This window comes from Canariomyces notabilis, assembly GCF_033297395.1.
Source record: "Canariomyces notabilis strain CBS 508.74 unplaced genomic scaffold N656scaffold_2, whole genome shotgun sequence".
Taxonomy (NCBI): Eukaryota; Fungi; Ascomycota; class Sordariomycetes; order Sordariales; family Chaetomiaceae; genus Canariomyces; species Canariomyces notabilis.
This window is the reverse complement of record NW_027041824.1, coordinates 2700493-2728429: the sequence shown is the minus strand read 5'-3', so window position 1 is coordinate 2728429 and position 27937 is coordinate 2700493. Positions and strand designations below refer to the sequence as shown.

Below are 27937 nucleotides of genomic sequence, written 5' to 3'. Positions count from 1 at the left end.
ATCGGACCGGAGAACCGTAGAAAATGAAATTAGCACTCGCGCCCTCGCTCCTGGTTATATAACACCCTCAAGGTAAAGCATCAAACGCCGCGGTAATACCCTGGCATCCTCCTCCCTTCTGACATCCAAAGGTCAAAGGGGCATGTCGTTTAGCCTCGTCGCTCGCCAGATCGTTCCTATCAGACTCGGAAGGACATCAATCATTCGTCGGAGAGGTGGGTGAGCTACAAGTTTGCGCGGTTAGAATTCATTGTAGACTCAAATGTTGTACTGTTACACAAGTACTTACTACTGGTCACCACCTCCTCCGGACGGGCCACGGCCCGGGGTCCTCGGCGAGAATGAAGGCGACGTTGGGGAGTAGCCAGGGCTGGTCGGAGACATCTGCTGCCCAGGCGACCGTTGGAACGACGGGCTCGTCGGCGAATAGGCATCAGGTGAAGTGGGCGACCACGTCGGCGACGCAGGGGAGTACGACGGGGAAGTGGCATGCAGATTCGGCGACGCCGGGCTGTAGCTAGGACTCGTCGGGGAGTAGGACGGGGACGTTGGCGAGTTGAACTGCGCCGGGGAAGTGGGTGAATAGTGCCGGGTCGCTGCGGGTGACGCAGGCGAGTAGCTTGGCGAGGTAGGGCTGTAGTTGGGGCTAGTGGGGCTTCCGGGCCGCAACATTGGCGAAGTAGGTGAGAACGAAGGTGACGAGGGGCTGAATTGCGGGCTAGACGCATAGCGGCCTCCAGCATCGATAAGAGGCGATGTAGGTGAATAGCCAGCTGGCGACGATGGCGAATAGCCACCGTAACCAAATGGTGAAGTTGGCGATGTGGAGAACGGGCTGGTAGCACGCGGGCTGGTCGCATAGGGATTGACAGTGCTCGAACCAAAGCCGCCGCCGTACTCGGTCGTGAAGCCAGTTGGGCTGTCGGAGCCCGCGCCTTGGATAGGCGAGAAGTTGCCCATGGTAGGAGAATAGCTCCCCAAATACCCGCTGTCGGCCATTGGGGAACCTGTATCGTAAGGGGTCGCCGCGCCTTCCAGCTGCGTTCCCTTGAGCGACATGCCGGGCATCAGGCCCATGCGGGAATTGTCCGAGATGACCGTCTCCAACATCTTGGGGTCAAGGAGCACATCAAAGTGGCCGGTACCCATAGGAGCCATTTGGCCCAGCATGACGTTCTCCGAAATACCACGACAATCGTCCAGTTCGCCGACAGCAGCGGCCTCGAGGAGAATCTCCACAGTTTCCTCAAAGGAGCAGCGCATCAAGGCGCCCGTGTCAGCACGGTTGATGCCGTGTCGAGTCACAGCAGCGATACTACCGCGATACGTCATGACATCGACAAGAAGCGCCATATGCCGATGGTTAACGTAGGAACCACCGAAAGCAAGCACTTGAGTTAGCTCGTGCATGAGGGCAGCCCGAGCGGCTTCTATTCCAAGCACATCCACAATCTGATAGAGGTCGTTGGTGTATGTGCGCTTGGTATCGACCCCGTCGATGGTCAAGACGTCTCTCAGAGCTGTACCCTGGGTGTCGAGATACCACTCTTGACACTCAACCTTCTCCTTGTTAGCCACTTGTGAGCCATCAGGTAGCTCGACCAGCCTGGTGCCCTTGTTCAAGAATGCGCGCTCGATACCCGGCACACCGCGGAGGGTGCAGGAGTCGAGAAGATGTTTCTCAAGTCGCTTGAGCATCACATCGTCCTCGATGATCTTGTTCCCGTCCTCATCCTTATCGTCTTCTTCGCGGATGACCCGCACGCGAATAACCATCTCCTCTGCGTTATTGTCACTAAAAATCACCGCAATGTCGCCCTGGTATTCGCTCTTGATGCTATGCGCCACGTCCTCAACACGAAGACCCTTGTCAAGCATCTTTTGCCGGTCGAGGGTGATTCTCAACAGCCATCGTGATTGACGCTGGATGTCTTGTTGCTGATCCGAGTCTGAAATCAAAAAGTACGACTCGACCATGTCAAAATCCTCGGGAATGGTTGTCGTCGTAATGTCCGGATCATAGTAGATCTCCGTGATCGCAGTGACGGAACGGAGAGAAGTATGCTCAACAGCATTACGCAACTTCTTGGCGGCCTCCTGGGTCGCGCTCTCGGAATCCAGGTAGACAACCATGGATGGCGTCTTGATGTCCTTTGCCACGTTGAGAATTTCCTTGAGACGAGGAACACCAAGCGTGACGTTTTTGGACGACACACCGGCAAAGTGGAAGGTGTTCAGTGTCATCTGTGTGGCCGGCTCTCCAATGGACTGGGCTGCCAGCACCCCAACCATCTCTCCAGGGGCGACCATTGATCGAGACCACCGATTCTCCAACTCGCCTAGGACGTGGTCGAAGGCCAGCTTGTTTAGCCGCTGTTCGACGGCGAGACGCTTATAAGCCAAGCGCGAGCGCAGCAGAATCTTGAAGAGAATGGTTGAGTTGTAGTCAGCTTCTTGCGAGATCGGATCGTTGCCACGGACGGCATACAGTCGATCAAGCAGGGCCTGAACGGCTGGGATCACGTCCCGGGGTGTGAGGTCGCTCCGCTGAGTCTCGTCAACCTTGAAAAGCTTCTTGGCAGTCTCAATAATGCGGGCCACATTGAGCGGAAGCTGCATGCTCTCGTCGGCCAGCCTTCGACGATTGATCTGCCGCACGAGCTTGCGATCAGCCAACAGCTGCTCATACTCTTGGTCCAAGAGTTGCTGTACTGCTGGATCGCTAGCCATCTCTTTGCCGTATTCCAAGGCTTCAAGAGCGGAGCCCGAAGTTGCCTCGTCCATGACGTCCAAGCGAAACCGCTTGTCAAAGGCGCTATTAGACATGTTGATGTGGTCCACGCGTTGCTTCTCAATAGCGGCTCCATCCAAGCCGTCCTCGCCGTAGATGAATTGGATAATATCGCCGAGCGAATTCCGCACCGTCCCATCGTAGTGCGCCTCAGCATCCTCAAGAGCCTTGACAAGTCTGCGCTGGATATAACCCGTCTCTGCTGTCTTGACAGCAGTATCGATCAAACCTTCCCTACCAGCCATGGCATGGAAGAAAAATTCGGACGGCGTCAGGCCGCGGAGATATGAATTTTCAACGAAGCCCCGCGCCTCGGGAGAATAGTCGTCCTTTGTGAAATGCGGGAGGGTCCTGTACTTGAAACCGAACGGGACACGCTTTCCCTCGACGATCTGTTGACCGACCAAGGCGGACATCTGCGAGATGTTGATTGAGGTACCCTTGGATCCCGACCGAGCCATTGTCACGGCATTGTTGAGATCCTTGAGACTCTTTACGGCCGTCGTGCCGGCTTTATCACGGGCAGTGTTGAGCGCAGTCGAGACCTTGTTCTCAAAAGTCTCCCGGATATTCATGCCGGGTAAAGCTTCCAGCTCGTTGTTGGTAGCCATCACCGTCAGACGGCGCACTTCTTCCTTCTCCTTGTCTATGTGCTTCTGGACAAGCTCGATGGTTTCGGCGTCGGGAATGGTGTCGCCGATACCGATGCTGTGTCCATTGTGGTAAAGCCAGTAGTTGACTACCCTCTGGCAGCCATTTAGGAAGTCCATAGCCCCCTGGGGACCAAGTTCATTGAAGCAGAGATGGACAATACCGCCACCCGAAGCGCCGACGCTCTTCTTCGTTAGCAAACCGAACATGATCTCTCCTTGTTGAATCAAAAGACCGTCATCCTGGAAAGGGTGGTCCTTGTCTTTCTCCTCCGAGGCCATGTAGAGGTTGATGATCTTGGGAATGACCATGCCAATCATCTGCTTGCCAGTCCACCGAGGACGAGGCTTAAGGATTGCCGGGAAAGGGATAATGCCATCCCAATCGGGAACCCAGAGCATGATGTCCATCACCTGTTCCTTGGTGAGGAAGACATCACGCCGGCAGAGCTTGTAAATACCGGCCAAAGTGTCCTGGACGATACCCATGAGAGGGCCGTTCCTCTGTGGCGACACGATGTTCAAAGGGACCATGCAAAGTTCCTTGACTTCTGCGCGTGTCTCCTCGGTTTGAGGTACGTGCAGGTTCATCTCATCACCGTCGAAATCGGCATTGTAGGGAGATGTGACAGACAGGTTGAGGCGGAAAGTGGAATACGGCATCACCTTGACCCTGTGTCCCATCATGGATTCTTTGTGCAGAGATGGCTGACGGTTGAAGATGATGTAATCTCCATCAACCAGGTGGCGCTCAACCTTCCATCCATACTCGAGCTGAATAGAGCCAGCACGTTTATGGTGCCGAAGATCGACACGAGTGCCATCAGAGCGAATGATGTACTTGGCGCCCGGATGCTCATTCGGACCGTTCTGGACGTACTGGGTGAGCTTGGCAATGTTGTAAGGCGTGACAGTCTCGGGATATGTCAGGGTGCGGGCGATGCTACGGGGCACGCCGACCTCGTCCAACGAGATGTTGGCATCACCGGTGATGACTGTACGAGCAGAGAAGTCGACTCGCTTGCCCATCAAATTGCCTCGCAGACGGCCCTCTTTTCCCTTGAGACGAGCCCGGATGGCCTTGACGGGTCTTCCGCTCTTCTGCAATGCCTGGGGTTGACCAGCGATGTCATTATCCATGTAGGTAGCAACGTGGTACTGAAGCAGGTTCTCGAAATCGGTGATGATGTGCTGGGGTGACCCCTCCGCAATCGCCTGTCGGACATTGCCGTTGGCACGGATGATATCACCAAGCTTGTAGGTCAAATCGTCTTCGTTCCGCAAGCCAGTTCCCGTGCCATCCATGGAAATACTGGGGCGCACGGGAGGTGGCGGCACAGGGAGGACAGTGATGATCATCCACTCTGGCCGAGCTTGTGAGATGTTAAGACCAATGTCGAGCATCTCCTCATCGCTCATGCGGCGGAAGATGTTGAGCGCCATCTCAGGCGTGATGAGCTTCTTTTCTTTTGTCTTGACACCATCTTCGTCTTTAACCTCGAGATGTCCCCAAAGAGTAAGGGCTTGTTGACGGATCGTCGGTTGAGCGTTGCCGCAACCGCCATGGCCTCCGACCAAAACGTCTGCTCCATCGCCGTTGGGATTGAACTCTCCATCCTCCTGACCCTTGGGAGGATCATTATCGCACTTTTTCTTGCTCTTGCAGATGTCCCAAACCCGCTTGAAGCGAACTTTTGGGTCTCGGACCTTCATGGCCGCAGCATACTGCGGATCAGACTAGTTCAGGTCAGCATCAGCCACACAAACACACTACCCATCGAGGTAGGGTGCACTAACTCTATCGGCCAACACCTTGCTACAGTTGTGGCAGACGATTTCGAGCAGCTTCTTTGTGCGCTTGATGAAGCCAGGGTGGTAGACTGGCCGGGCCAGCTCGATATGACCGAAATGGCCAGGGCACTCGGACATGTTCTCGGTGCAGGTCTTGCACTTGAACTGCCTGTCAACAGATCCAAGCAGAGGATCGTTAAGACCGCCATCGCGAAGCTTTGTCCGGGTCTCGTCCATAGTCTCGGGATAGAGAATATGGGCTACGCTCATAGCCTTGATCTCCTCAGGAGATAGCAGGCCAAACTGGATCTCCTTGATGGTCCGGAGCGGCGCGCTCGAGTGCGGGAAGATTAGATTCGCCATTTTGATGCAGCGGTAATGACGCAAATGTTACAGTCGAAGAAAAAAGAAAGCAAAAGGAACGGCCAAGATGCAGAGTCGACGAAAAGCAGACCGATGGCGATGATGGTTAAGAGGGTCAAGCGAATGGTCGTCGCGATTGCGGCGCGCGAGCCAAACAGCACGCCTGAAATGGAGAATTTCCCGTCGAAGAAAACCGATAGGGCGGCCGGATCCGAAAACTCTGGGAACACCTTGGCGATGAAGAGAACGCGGCGAGATGGGTTATGGAGATGGTCTTGATGGACTCATCCGCTGGGCTATCCAGGCCAGCGGCCCCGAAGGAGCGGTCGTTAAAACGTCGGCGCCTCCAGTCTGGTTACGGCTCGAAAGGAAATGGGAAATCTGGTCGAGATTCGCGATTGGCGCTCAATATTCTTGTCGAGGAGATGCAGGCGACAAGAATTGGGGCGTTGCGGACGCGATCTGCAATGTCCGCGACGAAGTTGTTGAGGGATGGTTTTCTGGGGAAGGCGGATGGCGTCGCCTGGACCTGAAAAGTTCGACTGGAGTTGTTAACAAAGCGAAGCAAGAGGGAGGCGTGCGCTAATCCCGATTCGATTATGACCCACTTTTAAAACAAAGCGACAACCGTTGAGTGGGCCAAGATACGGCCCAGATGCAGCCTCAGCAAAGTACTTGTACCTTACGGAGTACTCCGTACATTCTCACCGAGTGACTCCTCATATCATATTCATCTTTTTGCCTGCAGGTATTGTTGGGTGTCAACTGCATGTAGGAAGTCAAACCTTATCCTCAATACAGTATTAGCCTGCTGGGAGCTGGTAGTTCCTGGTCCGAGGAACCAGACGCAGGTACTGTATGTACATACAGTATTAGGTACCTCCGTACCCAGGTATGTATGTACAATACAATAAATTTCCTTACATACCTGTGCCCTTAGCAACCTGAATTACCTTGCGGAAAGTATCCCTAGACAGAGCCTGGGGCATCCTTCGCGCTTTCACAAGCACTGTGGTGAGCTTTCACTATGCGGGCCAAAATCTGTCATTTGTAACTGAATATACAACCCGACGTCTCGAAACAGCCATACAAGGTGCAGAGAATCAAGCGAGTCCTTCATTGCTCAGATAGACTATTTCTTCCTCCCCCGTCCTCGTCCTGGACCGCCTGTCTTCTTTCCTGGCCCTCTGTCTTCTCCTGTCGCATCATCCCCACCATCCTCGTCCCCAGGACTCTTTCTACGCAGCGTCCCAAGCGAGACGTTCACAAATTCTTCCTCGCTATCTGACTCTCCCAAATTGAAGAGTATCGGCATCCGGAATGCATCCTCATCCTCCCCTAAGCCCCCCCCATTCGCCACGGTCAGAACATCGACGTCCTCGTCTTCCTGGTCTAACCGCCGTTTTTGGATTTCCTCCTGCGGATGGATGTCGAATTCGTCTTCTCTCTCGATGTATTCGACGTTCTCCTCCACCTCGACGAAATCGGGAGCAAGTGCCGACCACCTCTGAGGGCTTGTGACGGACCAAATGTTGATTCTGCCCGTCTCGAGACCACATGCCGCTAGCAGCGCTCTGTGCGGGTGCCATTCTATGACACCTTGCTCCTCCTTGGGCCCCTCCAACATGCGCACCAAACTCCCATGCCCACGCTCCCAGATGTAAAGCTCGTGATTGTTATAGGTTGATGCCGCCACATACTCGCCTGTTGCGCTAAAAGCCACGTGGTTCCACGATAACCTGTTCACCACGTCTTGAAACTTGTGCTCGAGGGGTATCTGAATCGTGTCTGGATCGAGGTCTGCTGCGGACAAGTTGGGTACATGGAACGTCCGTATGATGCGGTCTTGGGCGTTCACAAGAAGGTCCTTGCCGGATTCTGTAAGGCGTAGCGTGGTGATGATACCGCTGGCAATCTTCTCCGAGTAGATAACCTCGCGTGTCTTTGCATCGATGATATTGAGGCGGCCCTTGCTTGTCCCAGCGAGCAGGTGGTCGCCTGTCGCGGTATAGACTATTGCTGTTGTCATGTGCTTTGCATCCTCCTTCGCTTGCTTCTCTTTTAGGGCAGCGTCGGTCTCCGGGTTTGATCGTTTCGGCACTGAGGGTAGGACGTATCGAACATCGGCCGAGTCCGTGATGTCGACGAGCATCGGCTGGTCTTCAAATAGTGCCGCAGCAAACTGGTGGCTGCAGGATGTCAGTTCGCACGCATCAACGAGGATTACTCGGGTTGAACAGACTGATTCCACGGATGTAGCTCGGCACCGTAGACTGGAGCACGAAAGCGCACCTCACGGTATCTTTTCCCGTCCTGGAGATCCCATAGGATCACCTTCCACCCCTGGCATGCCGAGAGCAAATACCGGCCGCACCGAGACCAACTGAGTGAGGTGATGTTCTTTGAATGGCCCCTTAGCTTGCGCGCCACTCCCATGGTCTCCAGGTCCCAGATGACGACAGTTCCGTCAACTCTCCCGGATGCGAGGAAATCGCCCTTGCGGTTGAAGCGCACGCATGTTGAGTGCCCGGACCGAATCGTATTCGTGATGTGTTCGGGGTAGTCTTGAAGGAGATAGTCGTCAGAGAGTAGAAGGTTCATTTCTGCATTGGAATCAGCATCTCTATCTTTGTGTAGTTCAAGCTTACCTCCCTACATACATAGTAGAGGTTCACCTTACCCAGCTGAGTACCTATCGTAGCGCGCGTGCAACTTCCGCGGGCACTACCTAGGGCTGCAGAAAGCCCCGCCGAGCCGCCTGGAGCGACGGGATCTAGCGGTGGATCTGCTGAAAATGGGATGCCAAGCACCCCACAAGCTCAGCGCACGCGGCAATCTCTAGTGCATTGCGGGGTCCCGGTCCCGCCGTCAAGCTCCCGCCTGACCCTGCCGCCCGGAGATAGAGTCGGTAGGTATATTACCTGCTCAAAGTTCCACAGCACTCATAGGTCCAGCGATGAAGAATGAAAAGTCACAGAGAAACATAGACCCGAATCCTTGGCACGATGGCCAACTCCAAGTAAGCTGGCCTCAGTCTGACGCAAAACACATGAGAATCACTAATTTCAAGTACAAAGATTTGAATATGTCAAGCAATTTGAGCAGCCTGATAACATCCTGCCCAACACATGGGTTGTGGTGAGAATCGATGGACGGGGTTTTACGAAGTATGCCTCTGCTGAACGTCTCCGTTTGAGAAGATTCCTTTGTGTCTGACCAGAACCCAAGGTTTGCAAACAAATATGGCTTTGAGAAGCCAAACGACAAACGGGCACTCGAGCTCATGAATGCTGCTGCGCGGGCGGTCATGGCCGAACTGCCGGACATCACCATTGCCTATGGAGTCAGCGATGAATACAGGCATGATCTTGTCAAGGGTCCCAAAGGAGCCAGCGGTGTGCTGACATGCCAAGCTAGTTTCGTCTTTCACAAGACATGTGTGCTTTTCGAGCGGCGATCTAGGTAGGCTGGCAAGAGTCTGCTACTTGGCTTCCCTGGCTGAGTCGTTTCAGCAAGCTGGTTTCGACAATCGTCTCGACCTTCACCGCATACTATGTCCACTATTGGCCGACCTACTTCCCAGATACTCCGTTATCCCCGCCCCTGCCCAGCTTCGACGGCCGAGCCGTGTGTTATCCCAGCGTGCAGAATCTGCGAGACTACATGAGCTGGAGACAGGTTGATTGTAAGTACCACCTGCCGGGCATGTCTTGAGTGCCGGGATGCTAAACCAACAGGTCATATTAACAATCTTTACAATACAACTTTCTGGGCCCTCATTCAGTTAGGCGGGATGGATGCCACGGAGGCCGAGAAGACACTCAAGGTTTGGGATATTCACCATCCGGTGCACAAGCCGCGCACATCCTAACCTGCAATGAATCAGGGGACGTATGCTGCCGACAAGAACGAGATTCTCTTCTCCCGATTCAGCATCAACTACAACAATGAGCCCGAGATTTACAAAAAGGGCAGCGTCGTCTTCCGGGATGTGAGTGCATCATGGCATCCCCGACTGGTGCACCAACGGTAGCTAAGTCATGGCGAGTAGTACGAGCCGGTGGAGCCTGGAACACACAATGCTGCCGCCGAAGCCGACAGTCTGGCCGTCCCGGTCCAGCAATCAAAGACACAGAACGAGACGGACAGAAAACGGCGAGCAAAGGCGCCTATTGTGGTAGAGCACCTTGATATTATCAAGGACGACTTCTGGGACCGCCGGCCGTGGCTGCTATCAAATAAGCCGGGCAAAATTCCCAAAGAGGTTTGAGCCCCAGCCTGGCACAGGCAGAAGCGGTCGCCCATACCTAGCTAGTCCAGCGGTCTTGCCTCGGCTGCCGGGTCATCCCTCGTGGACGAATAGATCGGGTCTGCAACGACCTCCAGTATAAGGTTGGGCAAGTCGAGCTAGTGTAGATGTCGCTGCTCTATATGTCGCTGGCGGCATCTGACTCTCAATCGTGCTGCTACCGCCGCGACCTTGAACTGCCCCTTGTGGTGAAGCATAGGTACCATGGACGGGGGGATGAAACTCCTTCAACCCGAATCTGGTAGTTTCAACTTTTCTTCCTCTCGTCTTTTCCTTTTTGCCTCTTTCCGCGCCCTCCTCTCTGCCCTCCTCGCGCGTCTCTCCGCCTTTGTCTCACTGGCTTTCCTGGACTGCTTCAGCGCCTTTTTCGCGGCCTTGTCGGCAGCCTTACGCGCCGCCTCGGCCTCGGCAGCTTTTCGTGCAGCCTTCTCCGCCTTGCGTAGCCTCCTCGCCGCCCTCCTAGCCTGCTTCTCCGCCTTGCTCTCGGTCCTCTTTTCTTTTCTCGATACAGACGTCTCGCTATCTTCCGAGCTCGAGGGCGTCGTGCCGGCCGTCGATGGTTCGCCCGGTGCTTGCAGAGTGCCCTCGAGCATGCCGCCCCGCACGAAGGACGCGTACAGCCCGCTCGCGCCCCTGTACTTGCCCGTGGGCTGGCTGCTGGCGACAACGTCCAGCTTACCCTGCTTGACCGACTGCACCACGGTGCCCTTTTTGGAGGTGTCGAGGCCCTTGAGCTTCTCATCAAAGGCGTGCAGCCACCATTGGTCGCTTGTGTAGTGCTGCTTCTGGCCTACGCCGCGGCCGTCCGTGTTGCGCGACAGCAGGATCGGCTTGGTCAGGCCGATGGTGTTGTCGGTGGGGTGCAGGGAGAAGCCCTTGCCCCGCCAGCCCTGGGACTTGAGGAGAGCGGCGGCGTCCATTGGGTGGTGAATATTTCGGTATAGTCTGTCCGGCCGGCTAGGTTATATCATGGTTGGAGCTGTTGCTGCATTGTGAGGCAAAACGTCAGGTCTGGCGGTGCTCATCTGTTGACGACCTAGAAAGCCAAGAGTTCAAAATTTGGGCCATGTGTGGGTCGTTCAATTGCACTGCTGTATTGTATTTGTTTGTAATTTCGGTACGACGTTATCCATACCGTATCATTACTGTCCTGCGTCTAGGGTACTCTGTAAATTACATCAACTTTGGCCCTTGGCAGGAACATGTGGCATCTCGAATTCAAATGGCCGCTTCGACATCATTGCACAAGGCGACCAATTTTCTCACCATATCCTCCAGTACTCTCATGATGCGGAGCTCAAGGCAACCACCATACTCCGCTGTTGAAGTGCCTATATTAGGTGTATGTACAGTACACGAGCCAAAGCAGGCGCTAATACTTGATGCGCGATGGGATACATGGTCATCGTCGAGTCTACGGACATTTGGTCTCAAATCTGTGCTGGGAAGGCGGAGGCTGGACCAGAGTCACCAGACAATTTGCACGAGGCCCAGTCTTGACGCTTGGAATCTGCAGGGTACAAAGGCTCTGTTAAAAGCGGTAGTCGAGAGGACGATTTTTGCATACAAAATTTTGGCCCTCACTAACAGATCGCCAGTCGCGGTGCCTCTAGCAGACTTAAGTTGGATACATGTCGGATTGTGCCCTGCAGCGTCTGCATTGCAACCCCGTCCTGATCGCCTTCTACCCGACTATTTCTCCCAGACTATGTGACCGACCACTGCGTTTGCAGCACCCTTGATGGACTCCCATTTGAAGTTGGGGTATGCAAACAAGTCGCCATCCGTTACCATGCCATGCAGACCAATGCCGCGTACCCACGAGGACGGAAAGGGGCCTTTGCGCAGCGCCAACCCAAACAAGCCGACGGCCGTATTCTTTGTGGCGTACACAATGAATAGCAAAATCTGGGACGCGACGATGTAAATCTTCAGCGAATTGATGAGCATCCTTAGCAGGATATGCCTGACAAACCCAACCAGCCCCTCCGCCGGCAGGATGTTCAGCAAGCCGTAGGCCATGGACCCGGTGCCGAGCAGGACACTGATCAGCAGCCAGCAGGCAATGAAGTATGCGACCCAAGGCAGTTCTCTTGGGAGCCGCCAGCTGTCATCCCGTGTCTTTTCGCGAACCCACTCTTCCAGCGTTGGCCGTTCTTCATACTGCTCCCCGGGCTGGTCGATCCGTCCACAGTAGTAGACGGCCTGGGCTTTGAAAAGAGTGGTGATGTGCTGGCCTTCGGCGGTACCGCTAACTGGATCCACCGTGACTCCTGACGCGAAGCGCTGCAGCATGGGCCAGACGACTATTTGGACTTTAGCTAGACGGGACGGGTGCCGGAAGCTGTTGGGCGTGTTCAAGTCGTCTGCATCCTGCTCGTCGACATCGCCCCAGGCAGGGCTCCGCGGTGGTGTGATCACATTCAGGAGACTCGTGACCAAGGCCCGACCACGCTCGCCGATAGTCAACGGCCTGGGCGACTCCGCTCGCTGCCTTGACCCACGGCGCCGGGCCCTGTGCCTTCTTTCGGCAGCTTTATCAGCTTCGTCAGTCAGTGCCTTGGACTGCTTGTAGATGGTATCGTCGACATGCTCCTGGTCGAGATCCCAGACCTCTCCGGGAAAGGGGGACGAGAAGCGGAAAATGTCGCGGGACCTGCGGATGCCGATGGACATATACGCCGCCTGGGACACAAGGGCGTGGAGGTCCTGGTGGATGCTTCGCAACGACGTTTCCCGGCTGGCCGGGAAGTGCTTGTCCAGGAGATGAATCAGGGACAGAAGCAGCGTCGTGAGCTGCAGGGCGAGCCGGTCGACACAGGGCCAAAAGTCAGGCGTCAATATGTCATTGGCCATGATCGCATGAACGGTCCTTGAGCGCAGCTCGGTACGCTGGTACCCTATGTGTTGGTTAGCAAGTTCCTAGAGATATTTTCTAGTCCCAAATACAGAACTAAAGGTAGATACTCACCCTCCATGTCAAGAGTACACCGATCCTGCGCTTCAAGCATCCTCCTCTGCTCCGCATCGGCCCCAAAGAGCAACTCATCAAAGACGCACGTCTCCAACAGTTTTCCAATGATGCCAGTGACAAGATACTTCCTGTGTAGCCCCTTCGCCAGCAGCGCGTCCCATCCACCCGCGTGGATATCCTGCTTGGCGATCTTCGCCACGTACCAACGAAACTGGCTCGAAAACGCCGCCTGCATCCAAACGCTCCCTTCTCCTCCGGGCTCTGCAGCAGACCCGGCCGGTATATCCCCGTACATGAAATACTCGTCGGCAAACTCGCCCGCGCGCACATACAAGTGCGTGTACACCATCTCATACCAGCTACTCTCAAGCTCTACCCGCGGCCACTCAATCTCAAACCGGGTTCTCGTGGGCCGCCACACCCCGCTGAGCAGCTCTTCCAGCCCCCGCTGCCGCTGCCGCTGCCACGGGAGTCGGAATGGGACTGAAAATGGGAGAGAGAGCGAGCGCATGCCAGGCAAGAAGGTTTCGCCAAAGGGAAGCTGACCCAACCAGCGCCTTTCGCCCCATTCTTCATCTCCTTCATCTCCCTCATCCCCCTCTCCTCCTCGTCCCTCAGCAGGAGGGGAACGATGCCTAGAAGCGGGTCGCAACAGGCTGTCTCGGATGCCGAGGCGGCTGGCGCGCCGCTCATGCAAGGGATCATTGGCAGCGGCCTCGTACTCGCCGCCAGGCGGGATCCAGGGGAGGCCGCCACTGCGGCTGCGGCTCTGCGCCGCCGCGCTTTTGGCCCGGACAGTACTGGTACCGTCCTTTCTTTGTCTGGAACGGGCTTGACGGCCGCCGCGCTCCGTGGCGGCAGAGCTGACGACGCGGCGTGTGAAGTTTGGATCGTAGCCGTAGCTGTGCTCAAAGGCGCCGCCGCGGAGGCCGAGGCCGGGACTGCTCGGGTCAGACGTCGAGTTGGCGGGATTCATTTGTGCTTGTTTGAGAAAATCAGTCAAGCTTGGAGGAGGTACCAATGGATTACTTGGGCCGTCTGCCGCTTGGTGAGGGTGTCTGTGGTGGTGGGGTTTAGGAGAAGAGTACTCCGCCGCTGGGCCCTATTTCTTAATCGCACTTCTCTGTCGATGCTTGACGAAGCCTAGGGTGTAAACCCTGACGGCCGTATCGCCGTAGCAGTGCGCTGTGATGTAATGCGTGTTTCTTGCTAAGCGACCGCGGCCTCGCGTTAGAGTCGGAATGGGGAAGAGGCTTGGAGGTTCTCTGCGACGATGGGTTGAAGTGGGATAGCTCCGGAATTCCATTCTCGCAACTGTGTAATATTTCCGAACCCTCAGGGAGAGCTACCTACATGACCGGTCTAAGCTACAACAAAGGGCTTGACGGAAAGGGAAATCGGCACAAAGAAATCCAGCAGGAGGTGGAAGGAGATAGGCCCCATAACCGTCCCACTCTCATCAAACCGACGCCCATGATGCCCTTCAACAGTACAAGGGGCGAATGCCAAGGGTAATTGATAGGCTCTTCTCGCCTTTGTCCCTACACGTATTGCTCACAAAAGACACAAAGACTGCTGCTTGCGCATGTATGCGGGCGTAAAAAGCACCCTTCCCAATCCCAGAACTCCACGATCATGATTCCATGGCCACCCTAGCCGGGGTGAAAGCCTAGACAGAGAGTAAACACATCCCGCCCATCCCGCCCATCCCGCCGTGACTCCAGTAAGGATCCCCTCCCTTCGCTCGAAGACAGACCTCCAGACTCCCGATATTTGATTAGTATGCCTTCATAAGATGGGCGTTGATTGTCATCCTCTCTAGCTCACACTCTGCCCCGTTGAACAACTTCTGTCCTTTGGGAAGGGCAGCGATCACCGCTACATTGATGATGTTTGTTCCCTGCTGCAAGGGAACGTCGAAGACCAGGGCATTGAGCGGCAGAGGGTCGTCGGGGATGGGCAGCGGAGTCGAGCGCCCCAATGTTTGGTTATTGAGGGTGACAAACAATCGATATGGACGGCCCTGTTGCTCGAAGGATGCCAGCCGGGGAATAAGCTGGAGTCGGTTGTGGATACCCGGCAGATGCACAGAAATGTTCTGCTGTGCCTCCTTCGGGTGAGCCGGAATCTCTAGCCTGAACCTGCGGTCGATGGCTATGCCTGGATGCGTCCGTATCAAGACGCTCGGCAGGAGAGCATCGGGGAGACCTGGCGAAGGCATTAGTATGACGGGCGTCGGTGGCAGTGAGCAGTCATGGGCAACTTACCCCTACCCGGAGCGCGGTATTTGTTATCATACAAAGGCGGGGGCGGAGGTGCTGCGGCTGCGGCTACGGGATGGCCATTCGGCTGCTGGGGGACGGAAGAAGCCTGCTGTAAACCTTGAGCAGGCGGTGAGACCCCGTTCGGGACATTTGTCAAGTTTGGCATCATGCCGTTTGATCGCGGCAGTGACACCGGTGATTGTTGAGTTACCATCCCGGGCATAGCGCCAGACACAGATGGGCTGGGCTGCACGCCGGATGTGGATGGGGCTGTGAGAGTGTCGGGCTGAGAGCCGGCATTGGCTACGGTCGCTCTGGGTGGCACACCATTGCGGTTGATATCCGCGGCGTTGCCAGGACGTCCCGAGTCGCTGGACTGGCCAGTTTGCGGCGCTGGCGAAGCTCCCGCACTGCCTCTGGAACCCGCAACGTGGATCGTGATCTTCTTAGCTCCGGTCACGGGGGTCTCTTGGCCGGGAGTCATTTTGACCTTGATTTTGGTAGGCTGGGGTGGCTCTTGAACCACAGCCTTTGCTTCGGTGAGTTCTTTCTCGAAGGTTTCCTGACCATCAAACTGTCAGCTCTGCAGCATCGCCAGATCAGGCCGTCATACCTTCAATTCTGTTGCCAAGTTATAAATTAGGCTCCCCTCCTCGTTGAAGAAGTGAGCGTTATTCCAGAGAAGGCTAGCCTTGTCCTCGAAAGATGCCCAATTCTTAAAATCGCTGATTCCGGTCGCAGGTTGGCGGCCGTGAATGCCCCTGACGAGCTTCTGCAATCCCTTCAAGGACAGAGGTGAGGTTATGACAGAAAAGTACTCCTTGTTCGAGCGCGCTGGAAGGTTGATGAAATCCAGGAAGTACGGGTCACCGCTAGAGCTCGGTTAGTTTCGATGGCAGGGGCGACGGACAGAAGTGTTGCAACATACTGTTCGTCTGGCTTGCGGATCAATTCCTCAACAATCTTCTCCTGCGCTTGTTGGAAATTGAGTCCTTTGTATGGCACGCCGGCATACTCGTGGTCTGACTTGGCTCTGCCGCCCGGGCCTAGCTTTCTGGCTGGTTCAGAACTACCTCTGGACGGGCGTCCGGGTCCTCTCCGTTTGAGCACGATCTTTTTGGGAGTGTCGTCTTCCTCGTCACCATCGTCGTCAACTTCTTCGCCCTCGGCATCTTCGGCGTCACCTTGAGCATCGTCATCTCCTTCGGCGTCCTCTTCCTGACCTGCGTCCTGGCCGCCATGGTCGGCGGAGGCTTCATCTAGCTCGGCGTCCGCAGTTTCGGGGATTGGCGCAGCTTGGCAACTGAAGCCCGGGATCTTCTTATAAGCGGGGTTGGTCTTGGTCATGTAATTGCTAAGCGCCTTCCGGACGCGCTCGGCATCTTCAAAGATTTCCGAGTTCTTGGGGTAGAACTCCTTCGCATTTGTCACCATGCGCTTGAAGTAGCTCTCCAACTCAGTCATGTTTTTGAAATCCTGGTTGTGCAGTTTTCGCTCGATGATTTTCAGAGAAATGGGCATGCGGATGCGCCTGTAATATTCCTCGTTGCCCTCGCGGGGAAGGAGATTCTCAAAGTACTTGGCAACGAGCCGACCGCTGTGGTGAGTCGTTAGAAGTAAATTCACCAGATTGGGTATTCGTCATTCCCAAGGCAATTAGAGACGGGCGTACTTTTTGTCTCTGGTTCTGCGGATGGTTTCAAGAAACTGCAGGCCGTAAGCGGTGGTTGACTCGTAGCTTTCCTCTTGTTGAAGATCGTAATCGGATGGCGGCTATAGCGACGGTTAGTCCATCGAGGTTCTCATTATTTTACGGCAGAGCGTTGCGGTTGTCGAGGATCAGCTCTGGCCCATCAATTTTTTCGATTCGGCGCCGCATTTGCTTCGTCGCGGAGCGTGGACCGCTCCGCAACATTAGCTCTGACACGCGCTTGCCGAGCCACAGGTCCGGGCATGTGCGGACAAAATCAAACTCACCCCGGGTGCCCTGCGGCGCTTGGGAGCGCGCTCGTCGCCATCAGAGGGGCCGACTCCGGTGGAGCTCCCGGCCTTTCGCTTGTTGTCCATCGCGCTGCGACACGGGAAAATCAAGCACAACTGCAAACAGTAGTATTGATCATCTACGAGTTTGTCAACCCAGATTCGGTGATGTGGACGTTGCAATGGGTCGTTGTGGTCGAGTCGCAACCAAGCGATTGTTGCTGGAGCACGGAAGACGCGTGAGTCGGAAGTTGCATCAAATGCTACGGGATTTGGTGAGAAAATAGCGGGCGGCAGGTCACCCCGGGATGCAGGGGCCGGGCCCCACGTCCAAAGAGGGAAACACTGTCTGTAGACTGTGCACAACGACACTGGCACTTCAAGTTTGAGTTCTCCCTATGGTTACTATGGACATAATACATACCACAAGACTGAAGTGTTTTTGTTATACCGGTATAGACTCTGTCTTCTGAAAGGCACTTTCATCGTCTTTTACTGCGTTCAACTACTGGCTCGGAAACCCGCCACAGTGCTTTGGGGCTGTAGGGCTGACGACCTGAAGATCCGAGTCACTTACTTCGTACGTGTACAGACCCGAATGCTGCACGCCTGCTCTTGCCCCACGTAACTTGCTTGCACATCAGCCATTGCCTACGTACTTCGTAAGTCTGGTCCAATTCTCTTCAATGTAATACCTAGATGGCGGCTTGAATGGTAATGAACAAATTCCGACTTCGAGCGCCGAGGTTCTTGCACGAAATGAGTCAAGGAAGGAGCATTGTCTCATTGCTTCGAGCTTCCAGTAATCGACGGTGATTGATCATACCTGCCTAGTGTGTGGATGAAGAAACTGTCGGTCGTCAGATGACTGAGCCACCGCAGCACTCGGAGACCATCGATATCTCTGTGGCGTCACGGTTGCTGATTCTACTGCGCAGAGGAGGAAGTCGGGTGTGGAGCGGGGTCTTCTTGGGGACCTGTTATCATTTGCTCGCACCTTGCTTGCGCATGCCAACGGAAGAGGCGGTGCACGAACTGCTATCGGACTGGACTCGGATATACCGGTAGTAACTCTCTGTAGTCTGTTAAGTGTTGGCCCCCAGGCCTTTGGAGGCTGCTCTCATGTTGCTGCTTTTTTACGGTTTCAAAATAGCTCATCCCCGAGCGGTGGTGCAATCAAGCAACAACAACCCTTTTTAAACTTATCGATTGACATCTTGGCATCAATGGACTCCACAGACGCCAAGCCCGAGGTGCCGTCTTCAATGACATCTTCTTATTCTCCTCTTCCTCGGCCCACTCCGAAGAACCGCCCCGATTCTCGAGCGTCAGTAGATACGGCTTTGTCCTCGCAGAGCCACCGAGCATATTTGGACTCCCTTGCGCTGCCAACGCCAGACGAGTTCTCCCACATCGCCGATGTCCAAGCCGAGCGCGAAGCCGAGCACAAACGCCGGGACCGAGACCGCCAGCGACAGAGCCTTGACGCCGCAGCTGCCCAGCCGGCATCCCAGTCGCAGCAGTCCGGTCATCATCACCATGGCGGTCTCTTGAGCAAGCTTGGCTTTGGCCATGGCCACCGCCCAAGCCTGAGTGAGGACAGCGTGCGTGTTAAAGCCGCCACCGTCATCCAGCGCAACTACCGGGGCTACCGTGCCCGCCGTGAGTTGAAGGGGCTGGGGATCGACGCCTCGACACGTTGGATCCATGCCGTTCGCGAGGCGCAATGGAGACATCTGACTGCACCTCACGCCCGGAGGCTCTCAGACGATGGCTCGCCGCCTGACACCTCGGCAGGCGATGAATTCCTGGGTCCCAAGTCGCCTGGTGCACGCCAGAAATGGAAGAAGGTCTCGGCCATTGCCCGTCGAGCAGGGGGAGACGTCGACGTCGACACTTCTTCGAGCAGTTCCTCGTCTTCAACCTCCGACTCTGATTCCGGTAACCACAATGAGACAGCCGAGCAAAAGATGCAGAAACGAAAGAAGCGTGAAGAGGCCAAGGCGCTCAGAAAACAAGAAGCCAGGATGATGGGCCTGCAGTACTTCCTCGAGATGATCGACCTCAAGCATCGCTACGGCGCCAACTTGCGCGTCTATCACGAGGAGTGGAAGCGAGCCGACACCACCGAGAACTTCTTCTACTGGCTCGATCACGGGGAAGGCCGCTTTGTCGACATTGAAGCCTGCCCCCGCGAGCAGCTCGAGCGCGAGCAAGTGCGCTACCTCTCGCGCGAGGAACGCCAGTACTATCTTGTCAAGATCGATGAAGAAGGCCGTCTTTGCTGGGCCAAGAATGGCGCCCGAATCGACACGTCCGAGAAATGGAAGGACTCGATCCACGGCATCGTCCCCAGCGACGATCCCACCCCGGCGTACACTCCGGTTGCAGAGGGCCACAACACTTCCCTAAGCGACACCGCCGCCACGAGCAGGGCTGGGAACTCCTCCTCTTCATCCTCCCTCCGCTCCTCCATCTCTCCGCGCTCCTCCACTTCGTCCCTGGACCACGCCGCAGCAGCCCGCTATGCGGACGCGGACGTTGGCGCCGATGCCTCCGCGGCCAAGAACCCCCTGGCACGAAAGATCCACCATATCTCGCCAACGGCGATCCTGAACAACCTCCTCCGCAAGACGGTGCGCAAGAACACGTGGATCTTTGTCGCCGACACGTCCTTCCGCCTGTACGTGGGCATCAAGAACTCGGGCGCATTCCAGCACTCGTCCTTCCTCCAGGGCAGCCGCATCTCGGCCGCGGGGCTGATCCGCATCCGCGATGGCCGCCTGCACTCCCTGTCCCCGCTCAGCGGCCACTATCGCCCGCCCGCCTCCAACTTCCGCGCCTTCGTCAAGAGCCTGCGAGAGGCCGGCGTCGACATGAGCCACGTCAGCGTCAGCAAGAGCTACGCCGTCCTGGTCGGCCTCGAGGCCTACGTCAAGGGGCGAAAGAAGGTGGAGGGCTTCTTGGGCATGGCCAAGAGGCGCAAGAAGAAGGTTCAGGATGGATACGAGGAGGTGAAAGGAAGGGGAATGGAACCGGCAGCCGCGGGGGAAAGTGTACGAGAGGGTCCAGAGGCGGCAAAACGGGAAGAGGAGGCCAAGATGATGGACGAGAATCAAGTGGCCGCAGAGGTCATGCAGAAGCTGAATCTAGGGGTCGAGCCGACCGAGCCAAAGGGGCAAAAGGGCGACGGAGACCGCGAAGCAGGATCAACCCCAGCGATTGCTGCATCTTAGAAGGTTGCTGATAGTGGGGCGTGCGAGGCAAGCGGTGACGAAGGGGACAGGTCTTGTAGCTTGTATGCAAAGCTCACGGCGTTGGGTGGGAGGCCATTTTGGATTCGTCGGGGGAAACGGGTTAAATAATCATACATTTCCTAGCCACCAGTTTCGCACCGGAATTCTGCTTGCCGCATTTCAATTTCTTGGCTTTACTCACTGCTGCATACCCAAGCTGCATTAAAAAACAAGCCCATCAAATCTCGTTGAATGTGTGGCAAGTTCTCATGTGTTTGTACAGTACAAGACACCTGCCCCCCGTCATCATGTTTGTCTGGCAAGACCGGCTTCTATCCATGCCTGGCTTGATCAACAAACACTCTGCTTTCTCACCAATGGAACACTAAAAAGATAAATATTCTTTAATGCCGTTCCATTTGCAACACCGGCTTCACTTTTCTAAGAATCTATAAAAACTCTGGCTTTTCCCATCCTACTGTCGTATCCTCAGCCGATCCCTGGCCCGTAACTTACTCAACTTAACTCTATCGTAACTCAAGGCCGTATAGAAGTACTAATCATGATAATGCGCCCTGCTTTTCTTCTCCAGCATGCACGAAACATAGTAGTAATAATCATGATGGAATAACACCAACCCAATGAGAAAAAATAAGACAAGGGTGTAATAAAAGTAAAAAGGCAATAAGAAAACCCCCAGTGATGAAAAAGGGAACCCCCGTTAACCCAAACATACCGGCTCACTCTTTGACTGTACCCTCTTTGAATATCTTGGGTATTTCATCCCTCCTTGCACATCCTGCTCGGAGTTGGCGCCGCAAAAAGGATCATTTGCTTGACCGGCCGGCCCATCGCCGTCGCTACTGCTGCTGTTGTTGTCACTGCTGCTGATATCGCTGCTGCCGCCACCTGAAACTCCGATTTCGTTGCCTTCCTGCAACTGCACTCCCAACCTCGAGGAAGACAGTCGACGATCTCTCCTGGTTCCAGAGATTTTGTTCCCTTGAGAGTCGTTGATGCGTGGTCGCCTTTGCATCGTCATTGCAGAAGCAGTAGCAGTGATAACCGGATGAGATAAATGAGCGTAAGTGACATTCACCGGCACCATCACGACTGGTGTCGCGGCGAAAAAGTGGACTTGCGTCGCAGAGGGGCGCAGAGGGGTGACAGGCACATGGAATGGGACCGTAGCGTCAAGTGACGGATTCGCGATGGCGATCCGGTGGTTGCCGAAATGTCCGTCAATGGAACGATGGTAACACTGGTAACGGTACGACCTGGTCGGACTCAAAGAGGGCCGTGGGGATATTGCGGTAGTGGCAGAACGAGGCGTAAAGGCGGGTGCATCGGGGTTCAACCGCGAGCGCGAGTCCTGAGGTTGCCGAGGTTAGAAGCGGAGGAGGGCCGGGGTAGATAGAAACAGCCAAATAATGTATGTATGTCTGTGTGTATGTATATTCATGGATAATAATACACGCATGCATGCATCGTTTGGTCAGTTTCTATCATACCTCTTTCTTGCGGCCAGTAGAGTCTAGCTTCTCATCGGATGGTTCGTCATCTTTCGTTGGGTTTGCAGTTCGATCGGCATTAGACGTCGGGTTGACCTTTGCGAGCTCGGAATTGGTCGTTTCGGGGCTTAAGTCGTTGACGATGTTGGGGGCTTTTCGCCCCTTGATGACCCCTTTATCATCTAGTGGTTCCTTGTCCTTTGGCTTGACGAATATCTGCTGGGACCAGAGCTCCGCATACTTGCCGTTGGCTCGGATCAGTTCCTCATGGCTCCCTTGCTCAACAACCTCGCCTCCGGTGACGACGATGATGCGGTCCGCGTTCATGATGGTAGATAAGCGGTGACTAGAGCTTGTCAGTTCGCTTCTTCGGTAAATGCATCCGGGGCACCTACGCTACAATAAATGTGGTGCGATTCTCGCAGAGCGTACGCAGAGCTTCCTGTATTTTCTGCTCAGTCTCAGTGTCAACGGCGCTGGTTGCCTCGTCAAGCAGAACAATCGATGGTCTCTTCAGAATTGCCCGTGCAATTGCCACTCGTTGCAGCTCTCCGCCAGAGAGCTTGATGCCTCGTTCTCCGACTCTGGTTTGGTAGCCTAGTTCGCTGTCAGCACAGCTGCAGAAGGCATGGAGCTTGAGGCCACATACCATCTGAGAAGCCAAGAATCTGCTCATGTATACACGCAGCTTTGCAGGCCTCGTACACTTCTTCATCAGTCGCTGTGAGCTTTGCGTATCGGACATTATTCATGATGGTGTCGTCAAACAAAATGGGGGATTGCGGAACAACGCCGATCTGGGCTCGCAGGCTACAGACTGTTGTCAACCAGAGGGCATCAAAAGGGGGGTCCCAGATCTCTTACCTGTGGAGATCCACGTCCCGAATATCCTGGCCATCAATCTCGATTGAGCCTCTGGTGACGTCGTAGAAGCGATCCAGAAGCTTCAAAATGGTGGATTTGCCTGCGCCAGTAGCCCCGACAAAGGCGACCGTCATGCCTGGCGTCGCCGTGAAGTTGATATCTTTCAAAATATCCTTCTTTTTGTCATATGAAAACCAGACATGGTCAAAACGAACCTCGCCCCCGGTAAACCGTAAATCCGGCGCCCCCTCCTTGCTAACAATGCTTGGTTTTGTTTGCATAATCTCCAGAAGTTGCTCGGCATGGAGTAGGTCTCGCGAGATGCTCCTGCCCAGGCTAGCGAAGAAATGAAGAGGAGCAACCAGCTGGGCCCAGTAGGTGAGCAGCATAGTAAACGTGCCAGCCGTGGCCTGCCCATGAGTAACGCGATATACGGCCAAGAAGGCGCCGGCGAGAAGTCCAGACAGTAGCACGAGGAATTGAAATGCATATGCAACAACATAGCCAAAGTAGACTTTTTGAGACGTGGACACTCTTTCCTTGACCGCCACGGAATAACGACCCTCCTCGTGGCCGATTTGGTTGAAGCAAGCCACCGTCGACCAGCCCTGAATACCGGCCTGACGAACGTAATGTTCTCTGAACCAGGCACTGACTTCGTTCTTGCGAGCAGATTTGAGTTTGGAGATCATGCGTGTGGCAATGTACAGAAACGCCGACGCAGTTGCAACCGTGATGAACCCTTCGTACGGCCCGAGCTCAAACGAGAGATAGAAGAAGGCAACAACCATATCGATGAGCATTGGGACGGCCCGAAAACAGATTGATTCGAGGATGTTGGAGACGCTTTGCCCGGATTGTATTGCCATCATTATGTCTGAGGAGCTCTTGGAATCATGGAAGTCGGATGACAGGTTGAGAACGTGAGAATAGGCCGCCGTGCTTATGGCGTCGAAAGAGTAGTACTCAACGGGGATCCAAAGCCATTGGCGTAGAAGCGAAAGACCCGCCTCTGATGCCACCAACTTGAGGCCGGCAAAGATCAGAACCTGTATCCAGGGATTCTTGTTATTGAAGCCAGAGAGACAGTCTATGATGATGCCCAACTGGCGCGGAATCAAAACGTTGATGACGTTCATGGCAAGCAGACAAGCCCCCACAAGCACAACGCGGATTTGAAGTGCTCTGCGGCCCACGGGCCAGATATAAGGGAAGAAGACCTGCAAGACTTGTGTTAGTGATGCCAATTCAACGATTCAAACCAGAGCTGGTTACTACTGACCATGAAGCTCTTGGCATATGTAACCCAGTTACCGTTCTCCTTGAGCCTCCTTTCCATCTGCTTGCTGGCCTGCCTCTCGCGTCTTTCCCAAGGACTCTCGTCGCTATCTGCGTCAGAAGACTGGCTGTCGTCGGTTGAGGCGTCCGACGTCGCTCCGTAACCGTTCTGCTGCCCTGGCTCCGAGCGATCTTCGGAATCAGAGTCTTGGTGATCGCCGCTGCCGTTTGTCTTGAGCAAACTTTGCCGCTCCGAATCAGTGCCTTTCTCACTGGGAGGGCTGCAGTTTCCTTCAAAATAGAAGGCCAAGGCTAGTATAATAGCGAGGTATCTAGCCGCGACGGCTGATATGTTGAAGAAGTCGGCGTATGCCAGAGCCTGCTTTGGCCGCACCGCTATAGCCAAAATCGTGACGACTGGTTCGAAAGCGAGTGCCAGCCCCAGGGAGCCCATATACGGATACCAGACCGGATTTGGAGCCTCCGAGAGGCCCGCAAACAGGACGCCAAAGACCAAGGCGCACGAAAGTAGGCCAATGATAACGTCCTGCTCAGCCGGGGGGAACACTTGCTGGACGATGCTCTGAATCACCAGTGTGAGGAGTTGGGCGAAGTAGGTGAGGATCATGAAGACAAGTAGCCACGAGATAATGCGTCGACGCGGATGACAGTGTTCCGAGGATCTTGTCTGCAGTGTGCAGACGGCGATGGTCGACGTAACCATGTAGTAAAGGAAGATGCCGGTAGGATAGGCGTAGTGCAAACTGGCCAGAACCTGCCGCAGCGGTGGTTTGGCGATGTCCGCCATGTCTGCGTCGTAAGGATCTGCCATGACGGAGAGGATGTCCCGCCGAAGAAAATGTCCGGCTGAATGAAGCTGAAGACCGGGTTCCGGTGATGCTGACCGTGGCTCTGTCTACCCGAATCAAGTTGATAGACAGACGACAGTTTGGTAGTACCTAAGGTAGGCCGTTGGACTGTTGCCAGGGCTTTAGGGCGCGTGTTTATCGTTGGGCACTCTCTCAAGAGCTTAGGTGGCCCCAAAGGAAGTTGCGTCCTGGACAGTGCCGTAAGTGAGACAAGACAATCGTCTCTCACTCGCCAATCGCCCCCACCAAGGTAGGAAGCTGCCAATTGCGGTTTCGCCGTGTGCACCTAATTCCTTCCTTTCTGTAGTGTAAGACCTGAGTTCGGATGACTCAGATGATGGGAAGGCCTCGTGATCGGGAAAGATCATGCACTCTTCTTCAAGGCAGCAGCAGCAACTTGAGACTGGCAGGCACAGCCCTCAAAGAGGCCGCAACAGTCCCAAGACACTGGTTTCTCCTTCAATATCCTCATACGGGATTTCAACAACAACCTGAGAATTATGAGACGGCTGAGGTCAAAAAACTCTCAATGGACACCCCAAAAGCGAACTTGGAAGATGTCGGTCCTCACCCAATAGGGGTTCTATTTCAGGCGATTTGCCACAACTCGGCCCTTCTAAGCTTTTTCACGTATGACAGCCGAGAAGGCACAGCGAAAAAGAATAAGGTCCTCGGTGCGGTTTCACCGTCTACTCGAGGTTCGTGGTGCGACTGATGGCCTGGAACGTGAGGAAAGCAGGATGCCTCAACTGTCGTCCTACACGGCTCTCAACCAAAACGCCGAAGTGCCTTTAAATATGAGATATCAATCAGTGCAATCCAGTAGAGTGGTGGCAAGGATAGCTACCTTTCTGTTTCTGTTGTCTCTTCGGATCAAGCACATGTCAGGGCTTCAATGGGAAGGGGACAGGGGAGCATCAAATCCACCGAGTGAGATTGGCGCCCAGCGGATATAAGATGGAAAGGGGACCAGAGACACAAGAGTGTGAGGAAAGTTAGGCTGGCTGAGGACTGCTGAGTGACGATGATTGTTTGCCTCCCTCCAACAACGAGGCGCAAGGAGACGCTAGTAGTAGGTTGGCGACCATGAGAGTTGGTGACTGGTGGTACATACGTACTGTATGTTCAATACAATACGGTACAGCGTCTCGCTGCGCCTGTGGCCAGGTCAGTCGAATTGTAAACTGAGTAAGCGCAAGTGCCGCGTTATTCGATGGCGTTCTTAGTCGCGGATATTGAAGCTCCAACTCCTCAGCGTAGGAAAGTCAGGCCTTGACATTTCCCTCATGATGTTGCGCGTCCAGAGTAAAAGAGACGGTGTGAACAATTCGACCGACAGGGTCCTGGCCCATGCGGATTGCTTTTCTTGGCCCCTTGTTGCCGCCATTTCAGGATAGCGGGCCCTGGGATCTGCCAAGAATGGGTGTCGTTTACCTGCCCCTGTTCCCATGTGCGTTTGAATAGCACACGTTGAGAAAAAGCAAAGAAATGCCTTGTCTACAGCCGAACGCGGGACCGCTTCGGGCGGTGTGCACCCGCCGCAGCCGATGACCGGGACTCCTCCCGATTCCGAGTTGCGGACTTCCAAGAGTACCCAACCAACACTCCGCTGTCATTGGGCCGTTGGTGGGTACGTTTCGAAACAATGCCATCTGATTTGCTTCCATAGCACTGGAAGAGCTCCATTTCCCGCGCGTAGATACTGCGGAACCCAGTATAACAAACGCAAGATTTCATGTATACATACAACTTGGGCGTATGTACTCGGAAGACTCGCAGCGGTTCAAGGACGGCCTAAGGGAATGCCGTTCATCTTTAGCTGCGATATCATTCGAGTAGCAGGTTCCGCTGCCCGATAAGGGGTACCTCAGTTACATACGAAGTATGTTGAATCGTGCCCGAGCCTCGAGGGTGTGCTTGGAGCGACGGGAGGGGACTTTGCCAATGACTTACTGGGTCAAGCCGCGCTTATGCACCTATACCAACCACTTTTACGACGCGGTGTAACCTTGGAATGACTTCCCAACGATGCTCTACATCTCCTGTTATGCGATGCATCAACCCCATTCAGGCGTAAGGCGACTGTGCATATATTACACAATGATAAGCTCCGTGCAGGCAATGTTTACTCGATCTCGGTACGTGGATGGATGTGGGCAGTTTGGGACAAGGCGATCTAACCATCCGGTCTTCGTACTGTATGTACCTCCGTACACGTGTACATACGAATATGGTCTCGCTGTTCCCCAAGCAGCAGGATTCACTAGGCGAACGCGGGTGGGGGGTTCTCCTCCATTCCCGCGCCATCTCGCATTTGAATCGGCAGATCGAGATGGCAAAAGATGAGAAGTGACCGCCCCATCCAGGTGCTTGCCGGCCAAGGTAAGTGAGCAACTGGAAGCTCCGTCTGAACCTGGAGGCGTCTGCTGCAGCGGGCCAGAGAATCACTGCCATGGAGCCTAGCCGGCCTAGCCTCGCTAGACACAGTTCGCAGGTGCCCTGGCGCTTGTGGCCCTTTCGCTCTACCGAGGAGACGAGGACGATACCTCCTGCGAGTTGGTGGAACGCAGACTTGGGCTGCTGAATCGGGCGACCAACAACCCGGGACATTGTTGGTTGATTGACCATCTCACTGACTGCGAAGCTGCCTGATCTGAGAATGCACAGCATTGGCCCACCTCCATTTCACTCTCTGCAGTGTCTGCAGTCCCGGCGGGAACGAGGACAGAAGGTACATCATCTCGCTCAGATTGGCCCCCTGCAGTGGAACGACTCAAGTCCGAGATTTCTACAATGACCTATCTAGGACTATTTGAAATAACTACAATTCTACGAAGTACAGAGTACTCTCTCTTGAGTCCATTATCGTCAAATGTTCGAAACTGGTAACTAAGGCACTCAGCAACAGTGGGTGGTCTTTTTAAAGGAGCATACATTATCTGCGTAATAAGATCTGCAGGGCGCATGGTCTAGTGGTATGATTTCTGTTTTGCATTGCTTCCAGGGCACCTGCATATACAGACGGTCCCGCGTTCGATCCGCGGTGCGTCCAGATCT

At 54.8% G+C, this 27937-nt stretch overlaps 8 protein-coding genes and 1 non-coding gene across 9 annotated transcripts; 2 read left to right on the top strand and 7 right to left on the bottom strand.

The window, feature by feature from the left end:
• Positions 1-196: 196 nt before the first annotated feature.
• On the bottom strand, positions 197-5595 carry N656DRAFT_700748 (DNA-directed RNA polymerase II subunit RPB1; the record flags this gene model as incomplete). Its single annotated transcript, XM_064810889.1, has 3 exons — positions 197-224; positions 290-5178; positions 5239-5595. 3 exons carry the CDS (start codon positions 5593-5595, stop codon positions 197-199), a joined length of 5274 nt encoding a protein of 1757 aa, XP_064674488.1.
• Positions 5596-6624: 1029 nt separating this feature from the next.
• On the bottom strand, positions 6625-8284 carry N656DRAFT_842303 (SWD1-like protein). The gene is made up of 2 exons (XM_064819032.1): positions 7838-8284; positions 6625-7784 (listed from the first exon to the last, which is right to left on the bottom strand). The coding sequence occupies exons 1-2, from the start codon at positions 8194-8196 to the stop codon at positions 6728-6730; spliced, it is 1416 nt and encodes a 471-aa protein (XP_064674487.1). The 5' UTR covers positions 8197-8284; the 3' UTR covers positions 6625-6727.
• A 316-nt stretch (positions 8285-8600) lies between these two features.
• Positions 8601-9865, top strand: N656DRAFT_787161 (tRNAHis guanylyltransferase; the record flags this gene model as incomplete). Its single annotated transcript, XM_064816577.1, has 8 exons — positions 8601-8614; positions 8673-8762; positions 8824-8955; positions 9013-9057; positions 9108-9280; positions 9333-9421; positions 9482-9586; positions 9647-9865. 8 exons carry the CDS (start codon positions 8601-8603, stop codon positions 9863-9865), a joined length of 867 nt encoding a protein of 288 aa, XP_064674486.1.
• N656DRAFT_775301 (uncharacterized protein) lies at positions 9647-10971 on the bottom strand. The gene has a single exon (XM_064814422.1). It carries the CDS (start codon positions 10822-10824, stop codon positions 10132-10134), a length of 693 nt encoding a protein of 230 aa, XP_064674485.1. The 5' UTR covers positions 10825-10971; the 3' UTR covers positions 9647-10131.
• A 174-nt stretch (positions 10972-11145) lies between these two features.
• On the bottom strand, positions 11146-12875 carry N656DRAFT_775300 (uncharacterized protein). Its single transcript, XM_064814421.1, has one exon. The coding sequence runs from the start codon at positions 12758-12760 to the stop codon at positions 11597-11599; it is 1164 nt and encodes a 387-aa protein (XP_064674484.1). The 5' UTR covers positions 12761-12875; the 3' UTR covers positions 11146-11596.
• Positions 12876-14183: 1308 nt separating this feature from the next.
• On the bottom strand, positions 14184-17380 carry N656DRAFT_775299 (uncharacterized protein). Its single transcript, XM_064814420.1, has 6 exons — positions 17120-17380; positions 16815-16915; positions 16071-16739; positions 15756-16014; positions 15146-15704; positions 14184-15086 (listed from the first exon to the last, which is right to left on the bottom strand). The coding sequence occupies exons 1-6, from the start codon at positions 17207-17209 to the stop codon at positions 14656-14658; spliced, it is 2109 nt and encodes a 702-aa protein (XP_064674483.1). The 5' UTR covers positions 17210-17380; the 3' UTR covers positions 14184-14655.
• Positions 17381-21863: 4483 nt separating this feature from the next.
• Positions 21864-24819, bottom strand: N656DRAFT_702135 (uncharacterized protein; the record flags this gene model as incomplete). Its single annotated transcript, XM_064810998.1, has 5 exons — positions 21864-22215; positions 22265-22466; positions 22519-22679; positions 22734-23953; positions 24016-24819. The coding sequence occupies 5 exons, from the start codon at positions 24817-24819 to the stop codon at positions 21864-21866; spliced, it is 2739 nt and encodes a 912-aa protein (XP_064674482.1).
• A 2058-nt stretch (positions 24820-26877) lies between these two features.
• Positions 26878-27704, bottom strand: N656DRAFT_282702 (uncharacterized protein). Its single transcript, XM_064809112.1, has one exon. It carries the CDS (start codon positions 27548-27550, stop codon positions 26948-26950), a length of 603 nt encoding a protein of 200 aa, XP_064674481.1. The 5' UTR covers positions 27551-27704; the 3' UTR covers positions 26878-26947.
• A 134-nt stretch (positions 27705-27838) lies between these two features.
• On the top strand, positions 27839-27932 carry N656DRAFT_t18. The gene has a single exon. It is a non-coding gene; the product is annotated as a tRNA-Ala (tRNA).
• The last annotated feature ends 5 nt before the right edge of the window (positions 27933-27937 follow it).